Raw genomic sequence first — 23,112 nt, 5'->3', positions numbered from 1 at the left:
TTCTTCATTATTGAAAATTTTTCAGGAAAATTGTGCACCGCTATAAGACGTAAAGGACACACTGATGAATCAACTTCAACCGCGGACGCGTGAAATGAAAAGGGGGCCAATGACTCAGATTTTTCTTCCCATCAATCATTGTTCATTTGAAGGGGAAATATAAATTGAAACAATACAATGCACTTGACTGAACCGGATGTTGACAAGAGATTAGTGCCCTCCACCAGAACGTTTATCTTAATGTTATTAGTGGCCCCATCTCATTCACTAGCCATGCACAAGGCATCTACATCATTATGGACGAGATTACCACTTATTTTAGGAATAAAATTATTACATATGTAGTTATAGGAAAATCACTTCATAACAAAAAGATTGTAATCAGGTAATTATTATAAGATATTTCTTAATAATAAAGAGATTGCAATAATATGCAATTATTATGATTCTAATAATATGCATATTCATAATATGAGAAAAACATATCATCACAATACTCAGGCCTATTCATGAAATGTATTAGACAGTCGTCATTAATCCATAAATCTTGGAAGGTAGGCGCGGTGTGATGAGGACTTCAAGTGGAGTAGCTTTCATGTTCGTTAGTCCAAGGCTCTCAGTCATATCAACCGGTGCATTCAAAGGAGTTGAGATATCATACATGTGTAAGAAACTAGCCAATGCTAAGTGCACCATTTGAAGGCCGAAAGATATTCCAGGGCAAACTCTTCTACCACTTCCAAATGGGATTAACTCAAAACTTTTACCCCTCAGATCAACATCTTTTTGGGTGGTGAGAAATCTTTCTGGCTCGAATGCCAATGGATCCGACCATATACGTGGATCCATATGGATTTTTGAAGCGTTTGTAATTAGCCGAGTGCCTTTGGGGACATGGTAACTACCTATGACGCAGTCCTCAGAAAATTCACGCGGTGCTAATAGAGGTGCTGGTGGATATAAACGTAATGCTTCTTTGACGATGGCCTGGAGGTAGACCAGCTGATTGATATCCGACTCGTTTAAAGCTCTTTCCTTGCCCACATGGACATCAAGCTCCTCTTGTGCCTTTTTCAACACTCGGCGGTTATTCAACAATAGTGATATTGCCCAAGTTATGGTAATCGTGTTGGTGTCAGTGCCTCCTGCAATTATATTCTACAAAATGCAACTTTTTTTTAGAATATTGAGACCTTGGAACAGACATTTCTTATTGTTATTTTTTTCATAGGATAACTGGTTTGAAAAAAATTTCCTTCAACCTATCTTATTACCTGCAAAGTTTCAATTCTCATATGTTTTTTTTTTTTTTTTTTTAATATTAATTCTTAATAGTCATTTATAGTCTTTTTACTAGCCTAGGAACCCACATATTGATTTTTTCAAATTAGCTCCTTAATTATTTTTTTCAAATGGTTATTTTTATATATTTTTTAATTTTAATTTTTTTTATAACATCAAGGATATTTTGGGAAGAAAAATGTTAAAAGTGTCTAATTTGACATGTAATGGTAATATGTGGGGGCCTTGATGTCACTTTTTAAAAATTTAGAGACATAATTACAAAATGGATAATAATTCCATATGATAAAATATATTTTCCCCAAATTAATTTGAAAATTACGATTGAAAGTTAAAAAGAAAAATATACTCTAAAAAATGTTTTTTTAAAAATGATTTGAATGGATAAAAAATAAATAAATTCATTTTATGATCAAAATTAGTTTCAATTCATTAACAAGCCAAAAAAGTTTTTTTTTTTCTCTTTTTTAAAAAAAGGGGGGCCAAAAAGCGAAAGCTCTACTGGCACATGCATACAATTCTACCCAAGAAGTGAAAAAGCAATGCACGTACGTACCAGACATGTGGCTTTGTTGATCGTATCAGCATCGTAACCTGCAACGTCTTTGCCATCAAGGACACTAAGCATTACGTCCATGAAATCTTTCTCCTCTTTATCCTCATGACCCGCAGCTCTCTTACGCTTATGCTCTTCCAACCATTCTCCAACAAGACTATCCAATTCCTTTGCAACTTTCTTCATGGCCTTCTCATGTCCGCCCAAATCCAACCATCCAAGGTAAGGAATGGTATCCGACACCACAAACAACCCCATATAATGAAAGAATCCCCTCAATGACTTTTGGATTCGTCGCGACTCCTCCTCATCAGCCACTGCAGTGGTAGAAAAGTAGCGCTTTCCAGCTACCATCCTAAGAATCACGTTGAGATTCATGTCCCCGAACCACTGCTTCAACTCCACCAAAATCTGGCCTGACTCCTTTTTCTTTGTCCACACTTTGTATAGCTCTTGTAAGGTGGTTTCAACTTCAGAGACTCGAACATAGGAAAGAAGCTCAAGCCGACGGTTAGATAGTAGCTCCAAGCTCGCTGTTTTACGCATTTCACGCCAATAGGGACCATAGGGCGCGAAGCCGAACATGGCGAAGTTATAGCCCAAGTGCTTGGCGGCTACAAGCTTAGGCCTCGAGGAAACAACCAGGTTGTTGGTGGTGAAGCACTCCCTGGCCATCTCCCAACTGCTTATTACCAAAGCACGTTGCAACCCAAGTTGGATACTAAAAATTGGTCCGTACTTTTCAGCCATGGCTCCCAATGTTATATGGGGAGGATTTATTCCCCCCAACAGAGGGAGGTGACCAATTATAGGCCATGCACCCGGAGCGATAGGTGCTATTTTGGGCAAGCCAAGTCTGGACCTCCTTACAAGGTAGTAGGAACAGAGAATAACGGCCGCAAGGAGTCCTGCCATGGCAGAGTTTAGGTAAGGTGAAAGAAAATCCATTTGAGCTCATATAATTGGAGCCTTAGGGGGATTTCCATAGCTTTTATAGACGCATATTTAGCTAGTTTCGATATATTTTTGTGATATTATTTTTAATGTTGGCTTGGATGAGTCCATGTTATCACGAGGCATGCATGGTTATTGCCTATTGGTTAGTAGATTTTCTTATTAATCAACAAATGGAGCCCACTATATATTCATTCGTTTTTTGTTGTTTTAGTTTGCTAGGAATTCTTCTCCCAGCTCAATAAATAAAGAGATCTAGTGTTAGACGCCTTCGATCTCCTCTTTTATAAGTGAGAGAAATGGAGTATTTGGGAGCCGCACCAGAGGATCAGACCAAGTCATTACCAATTTCAGAAGAGAGGAGAACATAACAAACAATTAATCCTGATGTTTGTAGGATATTGTTAGGAGATCTAGTAGCTCTCTCAAACCAGCTATTTTATTTGTATTAAAGTGTGTTTTAATTTCATAACACTTTAATTAATTTATTAAGAAAAATAACTTCAAAATAATTGCATACCATTGATAAATAATTAAATATTAAAAGCAATTATTGAATAGCAATACTTTCGTTAGAGCATTATAGAATAAAGAAAATATTGATGTTGATTTTTAGATAAATTAATGCTACCTTATTGTTCAAAGTGGCCGGCCGGGACCAGTTATACAAGAGTGGGAGCAGGTTATTCTCCATTCCGGGCACGTGACATGCATTCTATCAAATTAACAATGGCAGATAGGAAGAAAAATCTCTGTCATTGTCCCCTTTTATCAAAATCTAACAAAATCTATACCAAGAAAAAGACGAGACAAGAAAAAGGTACGTAGGTAGGATAAGTGTTTTCCACATTCATGTTTTATATCATCTTTTTTATAAACCTACTATTAAATTCGTGGGTATAGCAAGTACTCCAGCAAATAACTAATATAGCTAGATTTAACTATTATGAGCCTATTTTTGTCAAATTAGCTCCAAATGAGTTATAATGATATTTTGCAGTAAATAACAGATCGTTATTTTATTATTTCTCAAACATTACTTTTTGTTGTTTTATTTTTCTCTCTCCCCTTCTCTCTCTCCCTCACTTTCCCTTGTTTTTCATCACATTCTCAACAAGACGACTCTAGCTGCCCATGATTGTTTCTCACCATTCATTGCAAAATCGGTGGCTCCATCAACACAGACTCACACGCCCAGTCTCTTTTGGCAAGATTAGCCTGGTGGTGTCAGTGGTGGGTACAGTGGAATCTCTGTCACAAGGGGCTTAGAGCAAGGCCATAAAACAGTCACCCATGAAAGAAACTCAATTGGTAATGCTTGTCATCAAAGTGGTAAAAATTGTTCAAATTCTGACTCAAAAATCATCTAGCTAGTTGTTTTTCCTACAGAGTTCGTTGGATGGGCTCTGAAGGATTTTGTAAACATCCAGAGTTGGAAGCAAAGCTTTTATTGCATAAAGATATGCCAATACCCATGGTTTCCTATACGCCTCTCGGCAGAGTGGAGTGGATTTGGTTGAGTGGAGGGAGAGATAGGAGAGAGGGAACACAGAGTTTGCATAGGCCGGCCATAGGTTTGGGTTTTGAGTCCCAGTGAAAAAAATAAATAAAAAATAAACAATAATATTTAAAAATAAAATAGACGGTGCAATAAAAAATCTGCTGAAATTTGTATTAAAAATGAATAAATAAAATAAAAAATAATATTTTTTGACGAGGTAAAATATCAGTCGTTGCTAGAGATGCTCTTAGAGTGCCCTTTTCCTGACTGTTGCTGCATGTGGGGTCTCATCAATGATTAATCTATTAAATTTTTTTTTTTTTTTTTTTTTAAATTTTGTATCCCATCATTTTGATGTAACGGTTGTCCTCTGAACCGGGAATAGAAATTGAAATTGAGATAGAGTGCAAAGCACTGATTAATTCATGGATGCTAAGATAAGTGGGAAGCAAACTCATGAACCAGCAACCGATGTTGACTAGAGGCAGCCAGACAAGAGATTAGTGCCCTTCACCATAACGCTTACACGTCCGAGAGAAATAACTGGTGTTAATATTTTATTTATATATTTTTATAAATTTAATAGATTAATTATTAGATTTGTGAGGTTTACTATTGACTTATTTTGAGTTCACATAAGTCAACAAATCTAATAGTTAATTTGTAAGATGTGATGAAAAATAGATTAGATCGACAAATATTGATACCAATTATTTCCCTTATGTTAGTGTTACTAGTCTCCATCTCGTTTACTAGCCATGCATAGAAAAATGTCATTCTACTAACCATCTGCACACATATATTTTTTTAAATCTACGAATATGTATAATCAACATGTAAACTTACAAATTCAATGGTGGATTTGAATGTATTTGAAAAAAGATAATTAGAATAATGAGGCATAGCATTTCTCCAATGCATCTACATCTAACATCTTTATGGACGAGATTACAACTTATTTTAGGAATAGAATTATTACATAATTATAGGAAAATCACTTAATAACAAAAAGATAGTAATCATGTAATTATTATAACATATTTCTTAATAATAAAGATATTGCAATAATATGCATATTCATAATATGAGAAAAATCGTATCATCACAGTACTTAGGCCTAACCATGAACTCAATTAGACAGTTGTCATTAATCTATAAAAATCGGAAGGTAGGCGCGGTGTGATGAGGACTTCAAGTGGAGTAGCTTTCATGTTCGTTAGTCCAGGGGTCTCAGTCATATCAACCGGTGCATTCAAAGGAGTTGAGATATCATACATGTGTAAAAAACTAGCTAGTGCGAAGTACACCATTTGAAGGCCGAAAGATATTCCAGGGCAAACTCTTCTACCACTTCCAAACGGGATTAACTCAAAACTTTTACCCCTAAGATCAACATCTTTTTGGGTGGTGAGAAATCTTTCCGGCTTGAATGCCAATGGATCTAACCATATGCGTGGATCCATATGAATTTTCCAAATGTTTGTGATCAGCCGTGTGCCTTTGGGGACATAATAACCACCTATGACGCAATCCTTAGAGAATTCACGTGGTGTGGATAGAGGTGCTGGTGGATATAAACGTAATGCCTCTTTGACGATGGCCTGAAGGTAGACTAGCTGACTGATATCTGACTCGTTTAAAGCTCTTTCCTTGCCCACATGGATGTCAAGCTCATCTTGTGCCTTTTTCAACACTCGGCGATTGTTCAACAATAATGATATTGCCCAAGTTAGGGTAACCGTGCTAGTATCAGCGCCTCCTGCAATTATATTCTACGAAGTGCAACTTATGTTAGAATATATTACTGAATCCCCGGCAGACATTTCTTATTTTTATTTTTTATAGACATTTCTTATTTTTATTTTTTTCATAGGATAAATATTTCCTTCAAATTGATTTGAAAAAATTTTCTTCCACCCTATTTTAATAAATATCAAGTGTCGTTTCTCATATATATATATATATATATATATATAATATTTTTAATAGTTATTTATTGTCATTTTACTAACTTAGTAAAAAAAAAAAACCAGAAAGCAATTACAAACTTAGTGAAAAAAAAAAAAAAAAAAAGCAAAAGCAAAAGCTGTAGTACGGCACATGCATACAGCATACACAGTTGCACCCAATTAAGAAGTGAAAAAAGGAATGCGCGTACATACCAAACATGTGGCTTTGTTGATCGTATCAGCGTCATAACCTGCAACGTCTTTGCCATCAAGGACTGTAAGCATTACGTCCATGAAATCTTTATCCTCTTTATCCTCACCCGCAGCTCTCTTACGCTTATGCTCTTCCAACCATTCTCCAACAAGACTATCCAATTCTTTTGCAACTTTCTTCATGGCCTTCTCATGTCCGCCAAAATCCAACAACCCAATGTAAGGGATGGTATCCGACACCACAAATAACCCAATATAATGAAAGAATACCCTCACTGACTTTTGGATTCGTTGTGACTCCTCCTCATCAGCCACTGTAGTGGTAAAAAAGTAGCGTTTTCCAGCTATCATCCTAAGAATCACGTTGAGGGTCATGTCCCCGAACAACTGCTTCAACTCCACCAAAATCTGGCCTGACTCCTTGTTTTTCTCTGTCCACAATTTGTATAGCTCTTGTAAGGTGGTCTGAACTTCGGAGACTCGAACGTAGGAAAGAAGTTCAAGCCGACGGTTCGATAGTAGCTCCGAGGTGGCTATTTTACGCATTTCACGCCAATAGGGACCATAGGGTGCGAAGCCGAACATGGCGTAGTTATAGCTGAAGTGTTTAGAGGCTAAGAGCTTGGGCCGAGAGGAAGCAGCCAAGTCGTTGGTGGTGAAGCACTCCTTGGCCATCTCCCAACTGCTTATTACCAAAGCACGTTGCAACCCAAGCTGGATACTAAAAATTGGTCCGTACTTTTCAGCCATGGCTCCCAATGTTATATGGGGAGGCTTTATTCCCCACAACAGAGGGAGGTGACCAATTATAGGCCATGCACCCGCAGCGATAGGTGCTTTTTTGTGCAAGCCAGCTCTGGACCTCCTTACAAGGTAGTAAGAAAAGAGAATAACGGCCGCAAAGAGTCCTGCCATGGCAGAGTTTAGGTAAGGTAAAAGAAAATCCATTTGAGCTCATATAATTGGAGCCTTAGGGGGATATCCGATATCTATAGCTTTTATAGACGCATATTTAGCTAGTTTTTCGATATATTTTTGTGGTATTATTTTTAATGTTGGCTTGGATGGGTACTCCATGTTATCACGAGGTGGTACTACCTACTCGTTTGTAGATTTTCTTATTAATCAACGAATGGAACCCACTATTGATTAGTTTTTTGCATTCCGCCACACCGGCGGCTGCAAAATTAAGAGAGGCAGGTGTCTCACGTTTTGCCACAAAGTGAGACTTTGGGGACAATGGGGAGAGAGACAAATGGCGTCTTTGGGATCCGCACCAGATAATCTGACTAACTCATTAGCAATTTGTGAAGAGAGGAGAATAGATCGAATAATTAATCCCGATGTTAATTGTATGATGTTGTTAGGAGATCTAGTAGCTCTCTCAAACCAACTTTCTTATTTGTATTAATTATATGACTTTTATTTATTAGGAAAAATAATTGCATACCATTAATAAGTAATTAAATATTAAAAGCAATTAATTGAGCAGCAATATTTGCATTAGATTGGAAGAAAAATCTGTTATTGTCCCCTCTTACATTTCTTCAATCTAAGAAAATCTATCCCAAGACAAGACAAGAAAAAGATAGGTAGGAAAAATGTTAGGCATTTATCTTTTTATCATATCTTTTACAAATTTTCTATTAAATCCGTGAGTCTTAGAGTTTGAATGACAGATAACACAAGCTATCAATGTGAAAAATATGAAACAATTGTCCTCGCTGTTGCTACATATGGGCCTCATCATTGCATTTCCCCCTTGCCAACTATAATTATTGGGTGTCTTTGACAACTCTCTTTTTTTTTTTTTTTTTTTGTTATTATAGTTGATGATGGTTAATATGGTATAAAGTTTTAAATTTTTTGTATTCGAAAGTAAAAAATTAATAAAAAAAATTGTTTTGTAGTAATTTTTTTATTTGAATAATAATAAAAAGTGAATGATGTGATATAAGAACCAAAAAAAGTGAGAATGATTTTTAACCACGACAATCATTCATCTATTGATTTCTCATTTCATTATGTAAACGATTTTTAGCAGTATTTATTGCAACTTGCAAAATCAATAATGATGTAACTAATGAATAAACCAATGGATACACAATATTATTATTATTATTATTTTTTATGATCACTACCATCTTCTTTGCAAGTTATTCAATCCATTTAATTGTTGTGAATTCTTTACCACGACATCACACGTATGTCAATTATGTACTTTCAAGCTAGGGCGATAAGTTGAATTGCTAAAAAAATTCATTCGAATAAAATTGAGCAAACGAAATTATTTCTCCTTATTAAAGAAAGCAAATTAGCCACCTGACTCAAGCATACATAACAAAGTAATAGTTTGGAACCACCGTCAAGTTCTTAGAATTGTTTGTCTAAAACAGTATAATAAAGCTAGACATGGTAATGTTTAACTTTTTTTTTTACCACGTACGGTTGATATATATCATTTATATCGGAAATAACAATATTATTTTTAACACAAAATACAGAAATTTCTTCAAAAAAATAAAGAGTTGGATTTATAGTTGGCCAACCTATTCAACCAATCAAGCCCCACCCCACCCCACCCCACCCCACCCTACCCTACACTCCCTACACTCACTCTTTCATCAGCCATTACGCCACCCCACCCTACAGTCACTCTTACATCAGCCATTACGTATTGATTTGCTACAGTTTTTCCATAAAATTAAACTGGACGCAGGGGCGGAGGGAGGGGGTTGAGAGTGGTCATATGCCCATCCTCAACCCCCATCTTTTTTCTTTTAACCTCTTGTATTTTTTTATTTTTTATTTTTTATTTTATTTTCAGTAGAAGTTCTATTCCACCCCTCAAACACTCATCTAGGGGCAAAACGTTTATGTTAAGAATATTATGTTAAGGTTATTTATTTCCTTATGTATTTTAGGTCTGCTAAGTTTATATATCTTTAGTTTATTAGGTTATTTGCCTATCACTCATAGCCTCTCTATAAATAAAGGTCTTTGTAGTCCTTCATATTATCAATTCATATCAATACAATGTAGTCCATTTTGTGCTTTCGTTTTCCCTATTATTCTTCCGTTCTTCTATATCTCTCTATTATTCTAACATGGTATTAGAGCCACTTTTCTGTAGCCTTCAATAAACGTCTTTTTTACGTTTTCCCTTTGGTGAATTTCAGTCTCATTGCACTACATCAAGCGCCGCCAAAATTTCTGCTGCTCATAGTCTCAAAAATCGTGCCAACCTATAGATCCAGAGCCACTTAATCTGTAGCCGCCAAGCGTTTTTCCGCTCAAAATCAATTCTAAGCCTTTAACACAGCCTCATATGTGAAAATGTATCCCAGATTCATGCTTGCGAGGCACAGATCTACAGGTCTGTGGAAGATCCACCCCCATCGGCCCTTAGACGCGCCGCCATGCGCCTCTGCCAGTTTCTGCCCGCGTCGCCGTTGTTGTTGCCGAAGCTACCCACTCCTCCTCAGACAACAGATCAGACGCCGTCAAATACAGATCTAAAGATATCTGAAGCGTCCAAGCTTCCACGCGCTCACACGCGCCAGAAGAAGGTTTTGTATGTTAGTAAACGCACCTCCACGAGCGTCCAAAGGGTTCCTCGCACTAGCAATCGCCTCAATGCTGCGCCACAGCTGTGACAAAGCTTCACACTCCACTCCAATCGACTAAATCAGACGCCGCCAAGTCCAGGTCAGAAGAGATCTGGAGCGTCCAAGCTTCCACACCCCCTCACACACCTCCAGAAAGTTCTGTATGTCACTCCACGTGCCGCTGCAGCTCCTCCACATGCCACCACGTTGGCTCGATCAGCAAAGTTGCTAATCCGCTCCACAGATTTAACGCCGCCGGTCATATCTCTGCCAAGCACTCCGCCATTAGACCCCGAACGCGCCCCTACGTGCCGGTAAAAGCTCTTGCACGTGGGCTTCACATGTTTTGGCGCTGCCAGCCCTTCTGCTTGTGCACCACATGCGCCTGGGTCTCCAGTTTGCCAAGTTGGCCCTAGTAAAGGAGTACACTCTCAATTATTCAGGTCAAGAAAAATGTGCACCATTGTAAGATGTCACGGACACTCAATCAGCTTCACTTGACTGGTTTGTGGCTTCCAGACAAGAGATTCGTTGCTTCCACCTAGTGGCAGAGCCACATGTCAGCCATTTAAAAATTTTTACTTTTTAATGAAAATTTTGAGTTGATTGATTTATGATTCTCCTTCTGGAAAATTCTTTCTTCTTCATTCTTTCCGTGTAAGCTTTTTTTTTTTTTTTTTTGATAGGGATGTAGCTGTGTAGATTATTTTTATCTTTTATCAAAATAATAAAATAATAAAAAGTATAGCGCCCCTGCTTATATATATAAACACAAACAAACATAAATAGGGACAGTATCAATCGGTAACCCAGAAATTTGATTCAAATTGTCATGAACTCTTAGAAGTGTTCTTTACACACCTTTGAACTATTTATGCATTTTTTGTTTTTTGGTTCAATTGTGCTAGGTTGCACTTCATTTTTGTTTTAGATTATGTTTATCATATTTTAGTTTGGCCCCTACAACAACAATGTTCTAAGTCCGACACTACCTCCACCAGAACGTTTATCTTAATTAATTAATGTCAAACATTTAAAATACGAGCACATCATTCTTCGGAATATATATGTAAGTACCATAATAGCATGCACGTAAAAGTGACCATTTGATCTCCACCCTCCACGACACATGAGCTACGGACGTGTCAAAGTACAAACATATAGGTTTCGTGCTTAGTCTATCATCTTTCTCTACTAATGAATTAGTATCATGAGATGATTGTTTCAATTAGAGAAGTTGTAATCAAAGTAAGGTTGATAATTTTTTATTTGACCTGAATCAATTATATATGAATTTGATACAAAATTATCATCCCTTTAATTAAATAGGTTAATATTGGTTAAGGCTTAACTTATATAGCCTTATATCAATAACTCAACACAATTCAAATATGATATATCAACTCACAAGTTTAACACAAAATTAATGGGTTAGAATTAAAAAGTCTAATTCGTTTAATTGAATAGATCATATTAAAATTCACCTATATAATCGTATACACGTGATAGAAACTCGAGAGTTTTTCTGTTCAATATTCAAATGAAATGAAAAGAAAAGGAATAAATTGAAGGATTGAACCTCTAATTGATTACTTCCAAATGTTTCTCAAAGCAATTGTGTGTTTTATTTGAGAATTAACCATGCATGCTATATGCGAATGATCTTATGATCTTATTCAAAGCCAACTCCATTGAAGCCAACTCTATCCTTACCTACTTTTCCACTTACACTAAGTGGTCTGGACAAAAGATGAACTTAATTAACCAAATCCTCTAAGAACCATCCTAAGAACCACGTTGAGAGTCAAGTCCCCGAACCACTGCTTCATCTCCACTGAAACACCGCCAGTCTGGAGCTTGTACAGCTCTTTTAAGGAGGTCTTCATCGCAGAGGCCTGAACATCCTTAAGTAGCTCGAGTAAGCGGTTCGAGAGTAGCTCCAAGGTGGGCTCTCAATTTTATAAAATTTGGGGCGTGACAAAAAAGTTAATTAAGGAAAAAAAAAAAAAAAAAGTTCCCCCGGCCCAATAGTCAACAAAGAATCAATGACACGCTCAACCAACCTTATCTGCTTCGACGTCTTGTTTTTATGTTGGCCACTACTTTATAAGATAACTTAAAAAAATTAATTAATTAATTAATTAATTAAAAAAAATTTAAAAAAAAATTCTTCAATATTAGCTAGCGCCAAATGGTCGCTTGTAAGAATTTTTATTCACTTTATTATCAATTATTATGTCCATTTACTATATATCCTAATATACATATAATAATTAATTACTTTAAACTCTTACAAGATGACGACGACATTGCATGTGGTCATGGCAAGCTTAAAACTAATGGTGGCATTAGCAAAGTGGAACTGAAATTAATGGAGAAGATATATTTTACTGTTAAGATTTTGATTTTTAGGTGTACATATGCCATTTTATTTAAATTAATTTTAAATAATTGGAAAACGGATATAATATATAATATCATATCTGAAAATTTTAATCGCACCGGCCTCATCCATACAAATTGATCCAAGCAAGTATATATGTGAAACTGGGAGGCCAATTTCTCTCCCATAACAGTAATGGATGTCCTGCAGCTACCAAACCTAAACACAACCATAGCTGGATTGTTCGCCATACTTGTAGTTTCCTACTTGATTCAAAAGAGGTCCCGAGCTTCTAAGGGAAAAAGAGATGGCCTCTAATTGGTCACCTCCGACTATTAGGTGGATCCGATCAGCTCCCCCACGTGGCTTTGGGAGCCTTAGCCGAAAAGTTTGGACCGGCCTTTACCATTCGGATTGGGGTGCATCCAGCCTTGATGATAAGTAGCTGGGAATTGGCCAAGGAATGCTTCACCACCAATGACGTGGCCCTATCTTCTCGTCCCAAACTTGCTGGTAAAAAATATCCCCATCCTTAGTCCAACTATATATATACAAATAAATAACAACATACAATTACTAAGCCTTATCACAAAAGCAAATTATAGGTATCCTTTTTCCAACCAGCAAATATTAGAGAAATTAAGGAAACATTGTTGAGACAACCTCTAGTCCACGGTTAGAAAGAAAGAAAAAAACCCTTAGCCCCTACACTTCCTCCTCCAGAGTATATGATCTTGAAAAAGTGTGAGGAGTCCCACCCGCCATAAAACTTGACGGCCGGTGGTCATAGCTCTAGTTGGGCACCTCTCTATTCCATCAAGTCCTTTGACTTAATTATTTGCTGCCAGGCTGCCAGAGTGACAAAAATCATAATTGAGGAATTCTTGCTCATGTTTCGTGTCCCAAGATGGCCATTTCTTGACAGATAGTAAACAATTTCGACATTTTTTATGGGTTTTACCCTGGGCTGCATGTAGCTTTTAAGAGAAGATAGATGTAACGTTCCACCAGTCAGTCAGTGGGCTCCATTCGTTTTTTTGTTATTTTGTGGTGTTTTAGTCTGCTAGGACTCTTCTCTCAGCTGAATTAAGAGAGTTTTAGCCTCCTTCTCCTTCCGCCTTTTATTAATTTTTTTATACCCGTAACATTTCTAGAAGCAGCAGCTTTGTACATTGCAATTTATTTTCATGTGGTTTTTTTTTTTTTTTAATGAACAGAAATCCATTAAATGCAAGGAAAGAATACAAAGATAGGGCTACTCAACATCCTATTAAAAAGTCATCAATGGGTAAATTAATTAGCTGAAAATTATACCTCATAAAGCGGTGATCACTAGTTTAAATTTATCTTCCCCATCTTTTTGCACGGACATGTAAAAAAAAACAACCAAACAAACTAACGCAACCGATCGAACAAATACCATACAATTACTAAGCCTTATCACAAAAGCAAACTATGGGTTATCCTTTCTCCAGCCAGCAATTAAATATTAAAAATTTAATTAAAAACCATTCTTCTAACTTTTTGAGATGTTAAAATGCTAATCAAATTTTCATATTCAAGTGTTTTTTTTTTTTAATATATTATTTTCTATAAATAATATGACTAATTTATTAGCTTCAACCGCAGATCCAGCGTTAACTTTTTTCATGAATGATACAAAATACATTTTTTTTTCTGTTGTCTTTTGATAGATTTTCTTAGATCCCAGAAATGGAGAGAAACAATGAAATTAGATCTGGACGGTTGAAAAAAGTACAACACAAATGTTTTTTTTTTTTTTTTTTTTTCCAGCATATAAGCTAAATCCTTTATGATATATGCCATAATAAGTTATAAAATTCTCTCCTTCCACATATAAGTTAGTCATAAATTGGCGGCATCCTTTGGCTGAGTAATGTGATGTTGACTTATCGAGTTAAACTATCATTTATTCTAAAAGTTTAAATTGATAGAAAATGATAAATTTAACTATTTAACTTGTGAACTCAAACTCTTTATAAACAAGCTAAAGAAGTCCAACACATATAATATTTAACTGAAAATTGGGATAAACTGTGGAGTCATATATATGTAATCATTTAAGTAATTTAACCCAATAAAATGCTAGCTCCATCTACATATATAGTGGGGATAAAAGTGGCATGACGGGAGTGGCGCCAAGTATCAAATTCATATATATAGGTCAGGTAACTCATTTTCCTGTACGAAACAAACTATCGATCGAGTAATATATTCAATTAATTAGAGCACGTCCAGCTTCTGGTGGAAGTGATGTTTTAATTACGAGCAATTATTTGAGCTCTTCTTAGTATCCAAATTAAATAGAAAGAAGAGGCCAGGAAGAGTCCGAAGAGAAAAAGGCAAGGATAGTGGCCCCATGAAAGTTGTAGAAAAGGATGCGTGTGTCAGGAAAGAGCATATATCTTTCAAGAAAATGAGCACCACTATTGTACGACGTAAAGGGCACTCAATCGAGTAATTTTAGGTGGCTTAGTTATGTTTTATTTGTGTTTTACTAAGAATAATGTAGCTATTAATTAAAATGATCATTTGATTAAAATTTAATAATGATCAATCACAAGTCCAATGATAATTTTAATAGCCACATTATTCTTAGTAGGACACAAGTAGGCTACCTAGAATTACTTCACTCAATCAGCTTCAACCACGGACGCGTGAATGATACAAAATACCTTTTTTCCTGTTTTGTCTTCAGATAGATTTTCTTAGACCCCAGAAATGGAAAAGTGGCCAATGACTCAGATTTTTCTTCCTGTCAGCCATTGTTAATTGAGGAATGACATAGACACACAAAAAAAAATGGTATTTTTCTTCAGGAAAATGGTTTTTTTTTTTTAAAAAAAAAATGATCATTATTATGAAGAAAAATACCTTTTTTTTCAAAAAAAAAAAAAATACCAAATAGAAAAAGAACCACATAGAATATTATTGCTTTAGAATTTTTTTTTTTTTTTTTTTTTTTTTTTTTTTGTGTCAAAAAGTTAATTGTGTCTCTATTTTTTCTCTTGTTAATTTGACAGAGATTTCCTTTTTTCAATCATTTTGATGTAAATCATGTAATGGTTTTCCATTGAACCGATAATAGAAATTGAAACAATTAATGCAATGCACTTGACTTAATTGTGCATGCCAAGATAAGTGGATGGCAAACAACATCTTTATTGACGAGATTACAACTTATTTTGGAATATAGGAAAATCACTTAATAACGATTGTAATCATGTAAGTATTATAAAATGTTTCTTAATAATAAAGAGATTGCAATAATTTACAATTATTATGATTATAATAATATGCATATTTATGAAAAAATCCTGTCATTATAGTACTTAGGCCCATCCTTGAACTTTATTTGACGGTCGTCATTTATCCATATAACTCGGAAGCTAGGTAGGCGCGGTGTGATGAGGACTTCAAGAGGAGTGGCTTTTAAGTTTGTTAATCCAAGGCTCTCAGTCATATCAACAGGTGCATTCGAAGGAGTTGAGATGTCATACCTGTGTAAGAAGCTAGCCAATGTTAAGTGCACCATTTGAAGGCCAAAAGATATTCCAGGGCAAACTCTTCTACCACTTCCAAACGGGATTAACTCGAAACTTTTACCCCTAAGATCAACATCTTTTAATTGGGCGGTAAGAAATCTTTCCGGCTTGAATGCCAATGGATCCGACCATATGCGCGGATCTATTTGAATTTTCCAAATGTTTGTGATCAACCGGGTGCCTTTGGGGACATGGTAACCACCTATGATGCAGTCCTTAGAGAATTCACGTGGTCCTGATAGAGGTGCTGCTGGATATAAACGTAACGCCTCTTTGACAATGGCCTGAAGGTAGACCAATTGATTGATATCTGACTCGTTTAAAGCTCTTTCCTTGCCCACATGGATGTCAAGCTCTTCTTGTGCCTTTTTCAACACTTGGCGGTTGTTCAACAATAGCGATATTGCCCAAATTATGGTAACTGTGTTGGTGTCAGCGCCTCCTAAAATTATATTCTACAAAAGTACAACTTTTGTTAGAATATTGAGACCATAGAACATACATTTTTTTTGTTATTTTTTTCATCGGACAAAAATTTCATTCAAACTAGTTTGAGAAAATTTCTTCAAATCTACTTTAATAAGTGCCAAATATCATCTCTCACATGTTTTTTTTAATATTCTTAATATTCATTTATTGTCATTTTACTTAGCTATGACCCTAAACATTGATTTTTTTTTACAAACCCAAACATGTTAGACACTTGGGACTTATTAGAATAGGTTGAAGGAAATTCCCTCCAAACCAGTTTAGAAGAAATTTGTGTCAATTTTCATATTAGCTCCTTAATTATTTTTTTCAAATGGTTATTTTTATATTTTTTTTAATTTTTTTTTTATAACTTCAAAGATATTTGAGAAGAAAAATGCAAAAGTATCTAATATGACACGCAATTGTAGTATGTTGGGCATTGAGATGTCACTTTTTAAAATTTGGAGATGCAATTAAAAAATGGATAATAATTCCGGAGAATAAAATATATTTTCCCCAAATTAATTTGAAAATTGCGATTGAAATTTAAAAAGAAAAATCTACTCTAAAATGTATGTATATATATATATTTGAATGGATAAAAAATAGAGAAATTCAATTTATGATCAAAATTAGTTTCAGTTCGATCATTAACAAGCCAAAACAGTTTTTCAACAAAAAAAATAAAAAAACAAAACAAAAAAATAAAAAATAAAAACAAAACAAAACAAAAGGCTAAAAAGCGAAAGCTCTACTATAGCTGGCAAAACGCAAATGCATATAGTTGCACCCAATTAATATAAGAAGTGAAAAAGGAATGCGCGTACGTACCAAACATGTGGCCTTGTTGATCGTATCAGCGTCATAACCTGCAACGTCTTTGCCATCAAGGACTGAAAGCATTACGTCCATAAAATCTTTATCCTCTTTATCCTCACCCGCAGCTCTCTTACGCTTATGCTCTTCCAACCATTTTCCAAGAAGACCATCCAATTCTTTTGCAGCTTTCTTCATGGCCTTCTCATGTCCACCCAAATCCAACCACCCAAGGCAAGGTATGGTATCCGACACCACAAACATCCCAATATAATGAAAGAATTCCCTCACTAACTTTTGGATTCGTTGCGACTCCTCCTCATGGACCTCATCAGCCACTGCAGTGGTAGAAAAGTAGCGTTTTCCAGCTACCATCCTAAGAATCACGTTGAGACTCATGTCTCCAAACCACTGCTTCAACTCCACCAAAATCTGCCCCGACTCCTTTTTCTTTGTCCACACTTTGTATAGCTCTTGTAAGGTGGTCTCAACTTCGGAGACTCGAACGTAGGAAAGAATCTCAAGCCGACGGTTAGATAGTAACTCCGAGGTGGCTATTTTACGTATGTCACGCCAATAGGGACCGTAGGGTGCGAAGCTGAACAGGGCGAAGTTATAGCCAAAGTGTTTGGCAGCTACAAACTTGGGCCTCGAGGAAACAGCCAAGTCGTTGGTGGTGAAGCACTCCTTGGCCATCTCCCAACTGCTTATTACCAAAGCACGTTGCAACCCGAGATGGATAGTAAAAATTGGCCCGTACTTTTCAGCCATAGCTCCCAACGTTATGTGGGGAGTGTTTGTTCCCCCCAACAGAGGGAGGTGACCAATTATAGGCCATGCACCCGCAGCGATAGGTGCTTTTTTGGGCAAGCCAACTCTGGACCTCCTTAGAAGGTAATAGGAAAAGAGAATAACGGCCAGGAGTCCTGCTATGGCAGAGTTTGAGTAAGATGAAAGAATATCCATTTTAGCTTATGATTGGAGCCTTAGAGCATTCTCAGCAGACTCCCTTATAGGGAGTCTGTTCCCTATGTGTAGGAAATATGTCCAAAAAATCACAAAAAATGTCCCACAGCAGATTCCCTAAATGAGCCTCAACCATGAGGATCGCTACAGTAGAACCCAAAGTATAGGGTTCTACTATTGCGATCCTTATGATTATTAAATTCAAAAAAAAACATTTCTCTCTCTTCTTTACACTCTCCTCTCTCCTCTCTCCTCTTACAATTCTCTCTCATCTCTCCTCTCATATATATAATATAATTAAAAAAATAAATATTTTAATGATATAGGGAATGATTAAGGGAAGCTATTGGGGCATATTTTGACATAAGGAAGCAAAAAGTAGTTTGGATCCTTAAATATAAGAAAAATGACGAGGAAACTACTCGGAATGCTCTTAGGGGTTATCTTTGACTATGAGAACTTGGAATTAGCTTTTATAGACGCATATTTAGATATTTTGTGGTACTATTTTTAATTTTGACTTGTATGAGTCCATGTAATTATATTAATGAGCTCATTTTTTGTAGTTTACTAGGAATTATTATCCCAGCTGAATTAAGAATGTTTTAGACGCCTTCTCCTCTTTTATAAGAGTCAAAAATGGGAGAAATATCTTTTAATTAAATTGAGCTGGAGAAAGTTTTTTCCAACCAACCTTTAAAATTTTTATATGTAACAAAATTGAGAAATATCACTATTCTTCTTGTGGAGGCGTAAGAGTGGTGATAGATAGAGGTATCCATTGTGTTCCGTCTATATACCGCCCAGTAGGTCCAGTAGGATTGGGTTTTGGATTTTTTTTTTTTTTTTTGTTTCTCAAATTTTCATTTAAAAAACAGTTAGCGGTTAATTGTGGTTTTTTCTTATTTAACCCTCTATGTTTTTCAGCAAGAACAACATGCCTTCCATGCATCATTGCTTCCATTAAGGGTATCCTCGATCAACCTCACTACCATCCCTTCCATTCACAAGAACAAGAAATTAATGTGGCCATTAATGACCTTAAAGATAAGATTTCAAGATGGAAAGCCAAACTTCTCTCTCGAGCTGTTAGGGACCACCCTTATGACCAAGTCTGTGGCCAATGCAATTCCCACATACATATATCATGCATGTCCTTTTCTTTCTTCCCAAATCTTTGTGTCAATCTCTCAATTCCACCATAAGAATATTCAACACGTACGTACAATATTCAAATACATCATGAGGTGGTTACGACCTTTTAAGAGATAACGTTCGTGACTTTGCCTTCCTCCAATCAATCAATGGGCTCCATTCGTTTTTTGTTATTTTGTGGTGTTTTTTGTTTTTTGTTTTTTTTCTAATTTTTTTTTTTAATGTATCGATGATTTTAAAAATCAGGTTACGTTTGAAGTTATTAGAGGATGGAGAAGGCAGCTAAAACTCTCTTACTATTTTGCTGAGAGAATAATGCATTATTCTCTCAGCAAAATAGTAAGAGAGTTTTAGCCGCCTTCTCCATCCTCTCCATCCTCTAATAAATTCAAATGCGACCGGATTTTTAAAATTATCAGTATATTAAAATTCAATAATAATCATTTTCAATTCAAAAGTGACAGTATAACCCTCTCTTTATTAATTTTTTGTAAACCCGTACGTAGCATTTCGCTAGCTTTGTACATTACAATTTATTTTAACGTAGGTCTTTTTTTTTTTTTTCTTTATTTTCCTTTCAGCATCATGGATTCTTATTTTATTTTATTTTATGAACAAAAATCCATTAAACGCAAACGAAAGAACACAAAGACAAGAGTGCTCAATACTCTATTAAAAAGTTTTAAGGGGTATGTAGCTCAATTAGCTGAAAATCGCATTTTATGAAATGGTGATCAATAGTTCGAATCTCCCTATCTCCTCATCTTGTGCAGAAATAAAATAAATAAATAAAACCAAACAAACTAATGCAACCAATCGAACAAAGTACACCATGCAATTACTAATTAAGCCTTATCACAAAAGCAAACTATATGGGTTATCCTTTCTCCAACCAGCAATATTATTAGAGAAATTAAGGAAAGTAAATGTTGCTGAGACAAGCCTAGCTTTTTGTTTTTCATCAAACTGCAGTAGTACAATATCTATTCATAAAGATTTGGTGGCAAGCGAGGTTTGAGGACAACCTCAAGTGGCGTGGATTTGATGTTTGTTAATCCAAAGGTTGCAGTCATATCAACTGGAGCGTTTGATGGAGTTGAAATATCAAACGCATGTATCAGACTAGCTAATGTCAAGTGCAACATTTGAAGGCCGAAAGATATCCCAGGGCACGCTCTTCTACCGGCACCGAAGGGGATGAGCTCAAAATTTTGACCTTTGACATCGAAGTTCTTGTGGGTTGTGAGAAATCTCTCTGGCTTGAACTCTAATGGGTCAGACCACACCAAAGGGTCTGTCTGGATCTTCCAAAGATTGACCACCAGACGGGTTCCTTTTGGGACATGGTAGCCACCAATGGTGCAGTCTTCCGTGGATTCTCGTAGCCCAGATAGAGGCGCAGGTGGGTATAGCCTTAGAGCCTCTTTGACAATGGCTTGGAGATACAATAATTTGTTGATATCTTCTTCACTGACTAGTCTTTCCTTGCCCACATGGATGTCCACTTCCTCTTGGGCTTTTCTTAAAGCGTGCCGATTATTCAACAATGCTGACAGTGCCCACGTCAGAGTGACCATGGTTGTGTCCGCGCCTCCTGATACCATAGCCTACATGGTGCAATTTTTGTTAATAGCTGTAAATAAAAAAATTAGTGATTCTTAAAACAAAAATTCTGGTCACATCTAGGTGAAAGCGTTGTTCATTACTTATGTCGGGGAGACAAACACTAAGGGAGTCCAACAAAAATAAGTTAATATACATATTAGGACACAACTTTTAGCTCAAAAGCTTAAGTTAATGGGCTTACGTATATTAATCACTCTTATTTTTTATATTTTCTCAATGTGGGATACAAACATCATAATTAAGTGCATGCACAACAAATCTTCCATCACTTGTGAGTTGTAAGTCTCTATCACATTGACCAAACTCCCCCACATGCACACAAGAGTGCCACGTGTACTTCAAGAGAAATCTCTCTTTTTACCGAAATCAAACCAAACGCGTGTATCAAGCGTGAAAACTAACCATGGGCTCAGGAGTTAAATAAGAGTAAATTAATATACATATTAGGACACTACTTCTAACCCAAAAGCTTAAGCTCAAGAGCTTGGATCCACTTAAATATATTAATTACTCTTATTCTTTATATTTTCTCAATATGAGACATAAACTTCACAATTGCATCCACAACAACTTAAAATAAGATATGTACCAAACATGTAGCCTTGTTGACGGTATCAGGATCAAAGCCAGCCAGGTCTGCGCCATCAAGGATCGACAACATTACATCCATGAAATCTTGCTGCCCTTTAGCCTGATCACCTGAACCTCTCCTCTTCCGGTGCTCCTCCAACCACTCTGTTGCTAAACAATCCATCTCTTTCGCTGTTTTCTTCATGGCCTTCTCATGTCCACCCAAATCCAACCACCCAAGATAAGGAATGGCGTCCCCAACCACAAACTGCCCCATCAACTGAAAGAACTCCCTGAATGCATTCTGACACCGTCGTGCATCTTCATTGTCACCGGAGTATCGCTTTCCAACTACCATTCTAAGAACCACGTTGAGAGCCAAATCCCCGAACCATTGCTTCATCTCCACTGAAACACCATCAGTACTCCAAAGCTTGTACAGCTCTTTTAAGGAGGTCATCACCTCGGAGGCTCGAACATCCTTAAGTAGCTCGAGTCGGCGGTTTGAGAGTAGCTCCATGGTGGTTATCTTGCGCATCTCACGCCAATAAGAGCTATAGGGGCTGAATCCAAACATGACATAGTTGTAACCCAAGTGTTTGGAACCAACAAGGTTGGGACGAGAAGATAGGGCGACGTCGTTGGTGGTGAAGCACTCCTTAGCCAACTCCCAGCTACTTATCACCAAGGCTGGATGCACCCCAATCCGAATGGTAAAGGCTGGTCCATACTTTTCGGCCAAGGCTCCCAAAGTGATGTGGGGGAGCTGAGATCGGGCTAATAGACGCAGGTGACCAATTAGAGGCCATCCGCCTGCAGCTTCGGGTGCTCTTTTTCCCTTAGAAGCTCCGGACCTCTTTTGGATAAAGTAGGCAACTACAAGTATGGCAAACAATCCAGCTATGATTGTGCTTAGATTTGGTATTCGCAGGAAATCCATTGTACGTAGCTGATCACTTTGTCTTGAGTTGTTGAAGGCCCTCTAGTTTCACATACTTGTATACTTGCTTGGTTCAATTTTACATCATTTAAAAATATTTTAAATAAAGTAATTGTATGCCGATTGCCGTGTAAAGTGTAAATAGTTAAATGCAATAAAACAAAACTATGACCATGCATTATCTGTCATTTAGTTTTTTCCTTTTTTTATATATACGGCACGATGAAATTTTATAAGTTATCTTATAGATTAGGGACGAACAGAGGAAGAAGACGTCGACGCAATAATTAAGGTTGATCAAGGCTGTCATCCTTAATTTGTTGTCGTGATTTTTGTTGACCATAGGCGCTAGGGACAAAGGGACCAATTTTTTTTTCTTTTCTTTTCTTTTCTTAATTTATTATAAATTATGCCTCACAACAGGAATCACGGTCGAGAAGAAGATAATGTTTGAACTAGGATAAGAACTAGAATGCAATGTAAACTCTTTGGCTATGAGATAAACATTATCTCCTTCTCTACTGTGATTCCTCTCT

The 23,112-nt window shown here is 36.4% G+C and overlaps 4 protein-coding genes across 4 annotated transcripts; all 4 read right to left on the bottom strand.

Annotated features, from left to right (window-relative positions):
- Window positions 1-519: 519 nt before the first annotated feature.
- LOC132183930 (cytochrome P450 CYP82D47-like) lies at window positions 520-2,814 on the bottom strand. The gene is made up of 2 exons (XM_059597399.1): window positions 1,859-2,814; window positions 520-1,158 (listed from the first exon to the last, which is right to left on the bottom strand). Exons 1-2 carry the CDS (start codon window positions 2,804-2,806, stop codon window positions 520-522), a joined length of 1,587 nt encoding a protein of 528 aa, XP_059453382.1. The 5' UTR covers window positions 2,807-2,814.
- Window positions 2,815-5,329: 2,515 nt separating this feature from the next.
- On the bottom strand, window positions 5,330-7,829 carry LOC132184485 (cytochrome P450 CYP82D47-like). The gene is made up of 2 exons (XM_059598132.1): window positions 6,476-7,829; window positions 5,330-6,085 (listed from the first exon to the last, which is right to left on the bottom strand). The coding sequence occupies exons 1-2, from the start codon at window positions 7,421-7,423 to the stop codon at window positions 5,447-5,449; spliced, it is 1,587 nt and encodes a 528-aa protein (XP_059454115.1). The 5' UTR covers window positions 7,424-7,829; the 3' UTR covers window positions 5,330-5,446.
- A 7,871-nt stretch (window positions 7,830-15,700) lies between these two features.
- Window positions 15,701-18,440, bottom strand: LOC132184324 (cytochrome P450 82A3-like). Its single transcript, XM_059597913.1, has 2 exons — window positions 17,335-18,440; window positions 15,701-16,487 (listed from the first exon to the last, which is right to left on the bottom strand). The coding sequence occupies exons 1-2, from the start codon at window positions 18,283-18,285 to the stop codon at window positions 15,792-15,794; spliced, it is 1,647 nt and encodes a 548-aa protein (XP_059453896.1). The 5' UTR covers window positions 18,286-18,440; the 3' UTR covers window positions 15,701-15,791.
- Window positions 18,441-20,358: 1,918 nt separating this feature from the next.
- On the bottom strand, window positions 20,359-22,661 carry LOC132183637 (cytochrome P450 CYP82D47-like). The gene is made up of 2 exons (XM_059596998.1): window positions 21,656-22,661; window positions 20,359-21,047 (listed from the first exon to the last, which is right to left on the bottom strand). Exons 1-2 carry the CDS (start codon window positions 22,574-22,576, stop codon window positions 20,424-20,426), a joined length of 1,545 nt encoding a protein of 514 aa, XP_059452981.1. The 5' UTR covers window positions 22,577-22,661; the 3' UTR covers window positions 20,359-20,423.
- Between the last annotated feature and the right edge of the window lie 451 nt (window positions 22,662-23,112).

Source organism: Corylus avellana, chromosome ca6 (genome assembly GCF_901000735.1).
Source record: "Corylus avellana chromosome ca6, CavTom2PMs-1.0".
Lineage (NCBI taxonomy): Eukaryota > Viridiplantae > Streptophyta > Magnoliopsida > Fagales > Betulaceae > Corylus > Corylus avellana.
The sequence above is the reverse complement of the archived record's forward strand: the minus strand, read 5'-3'. Positions and strand labels throughout refer to the sequence as shown.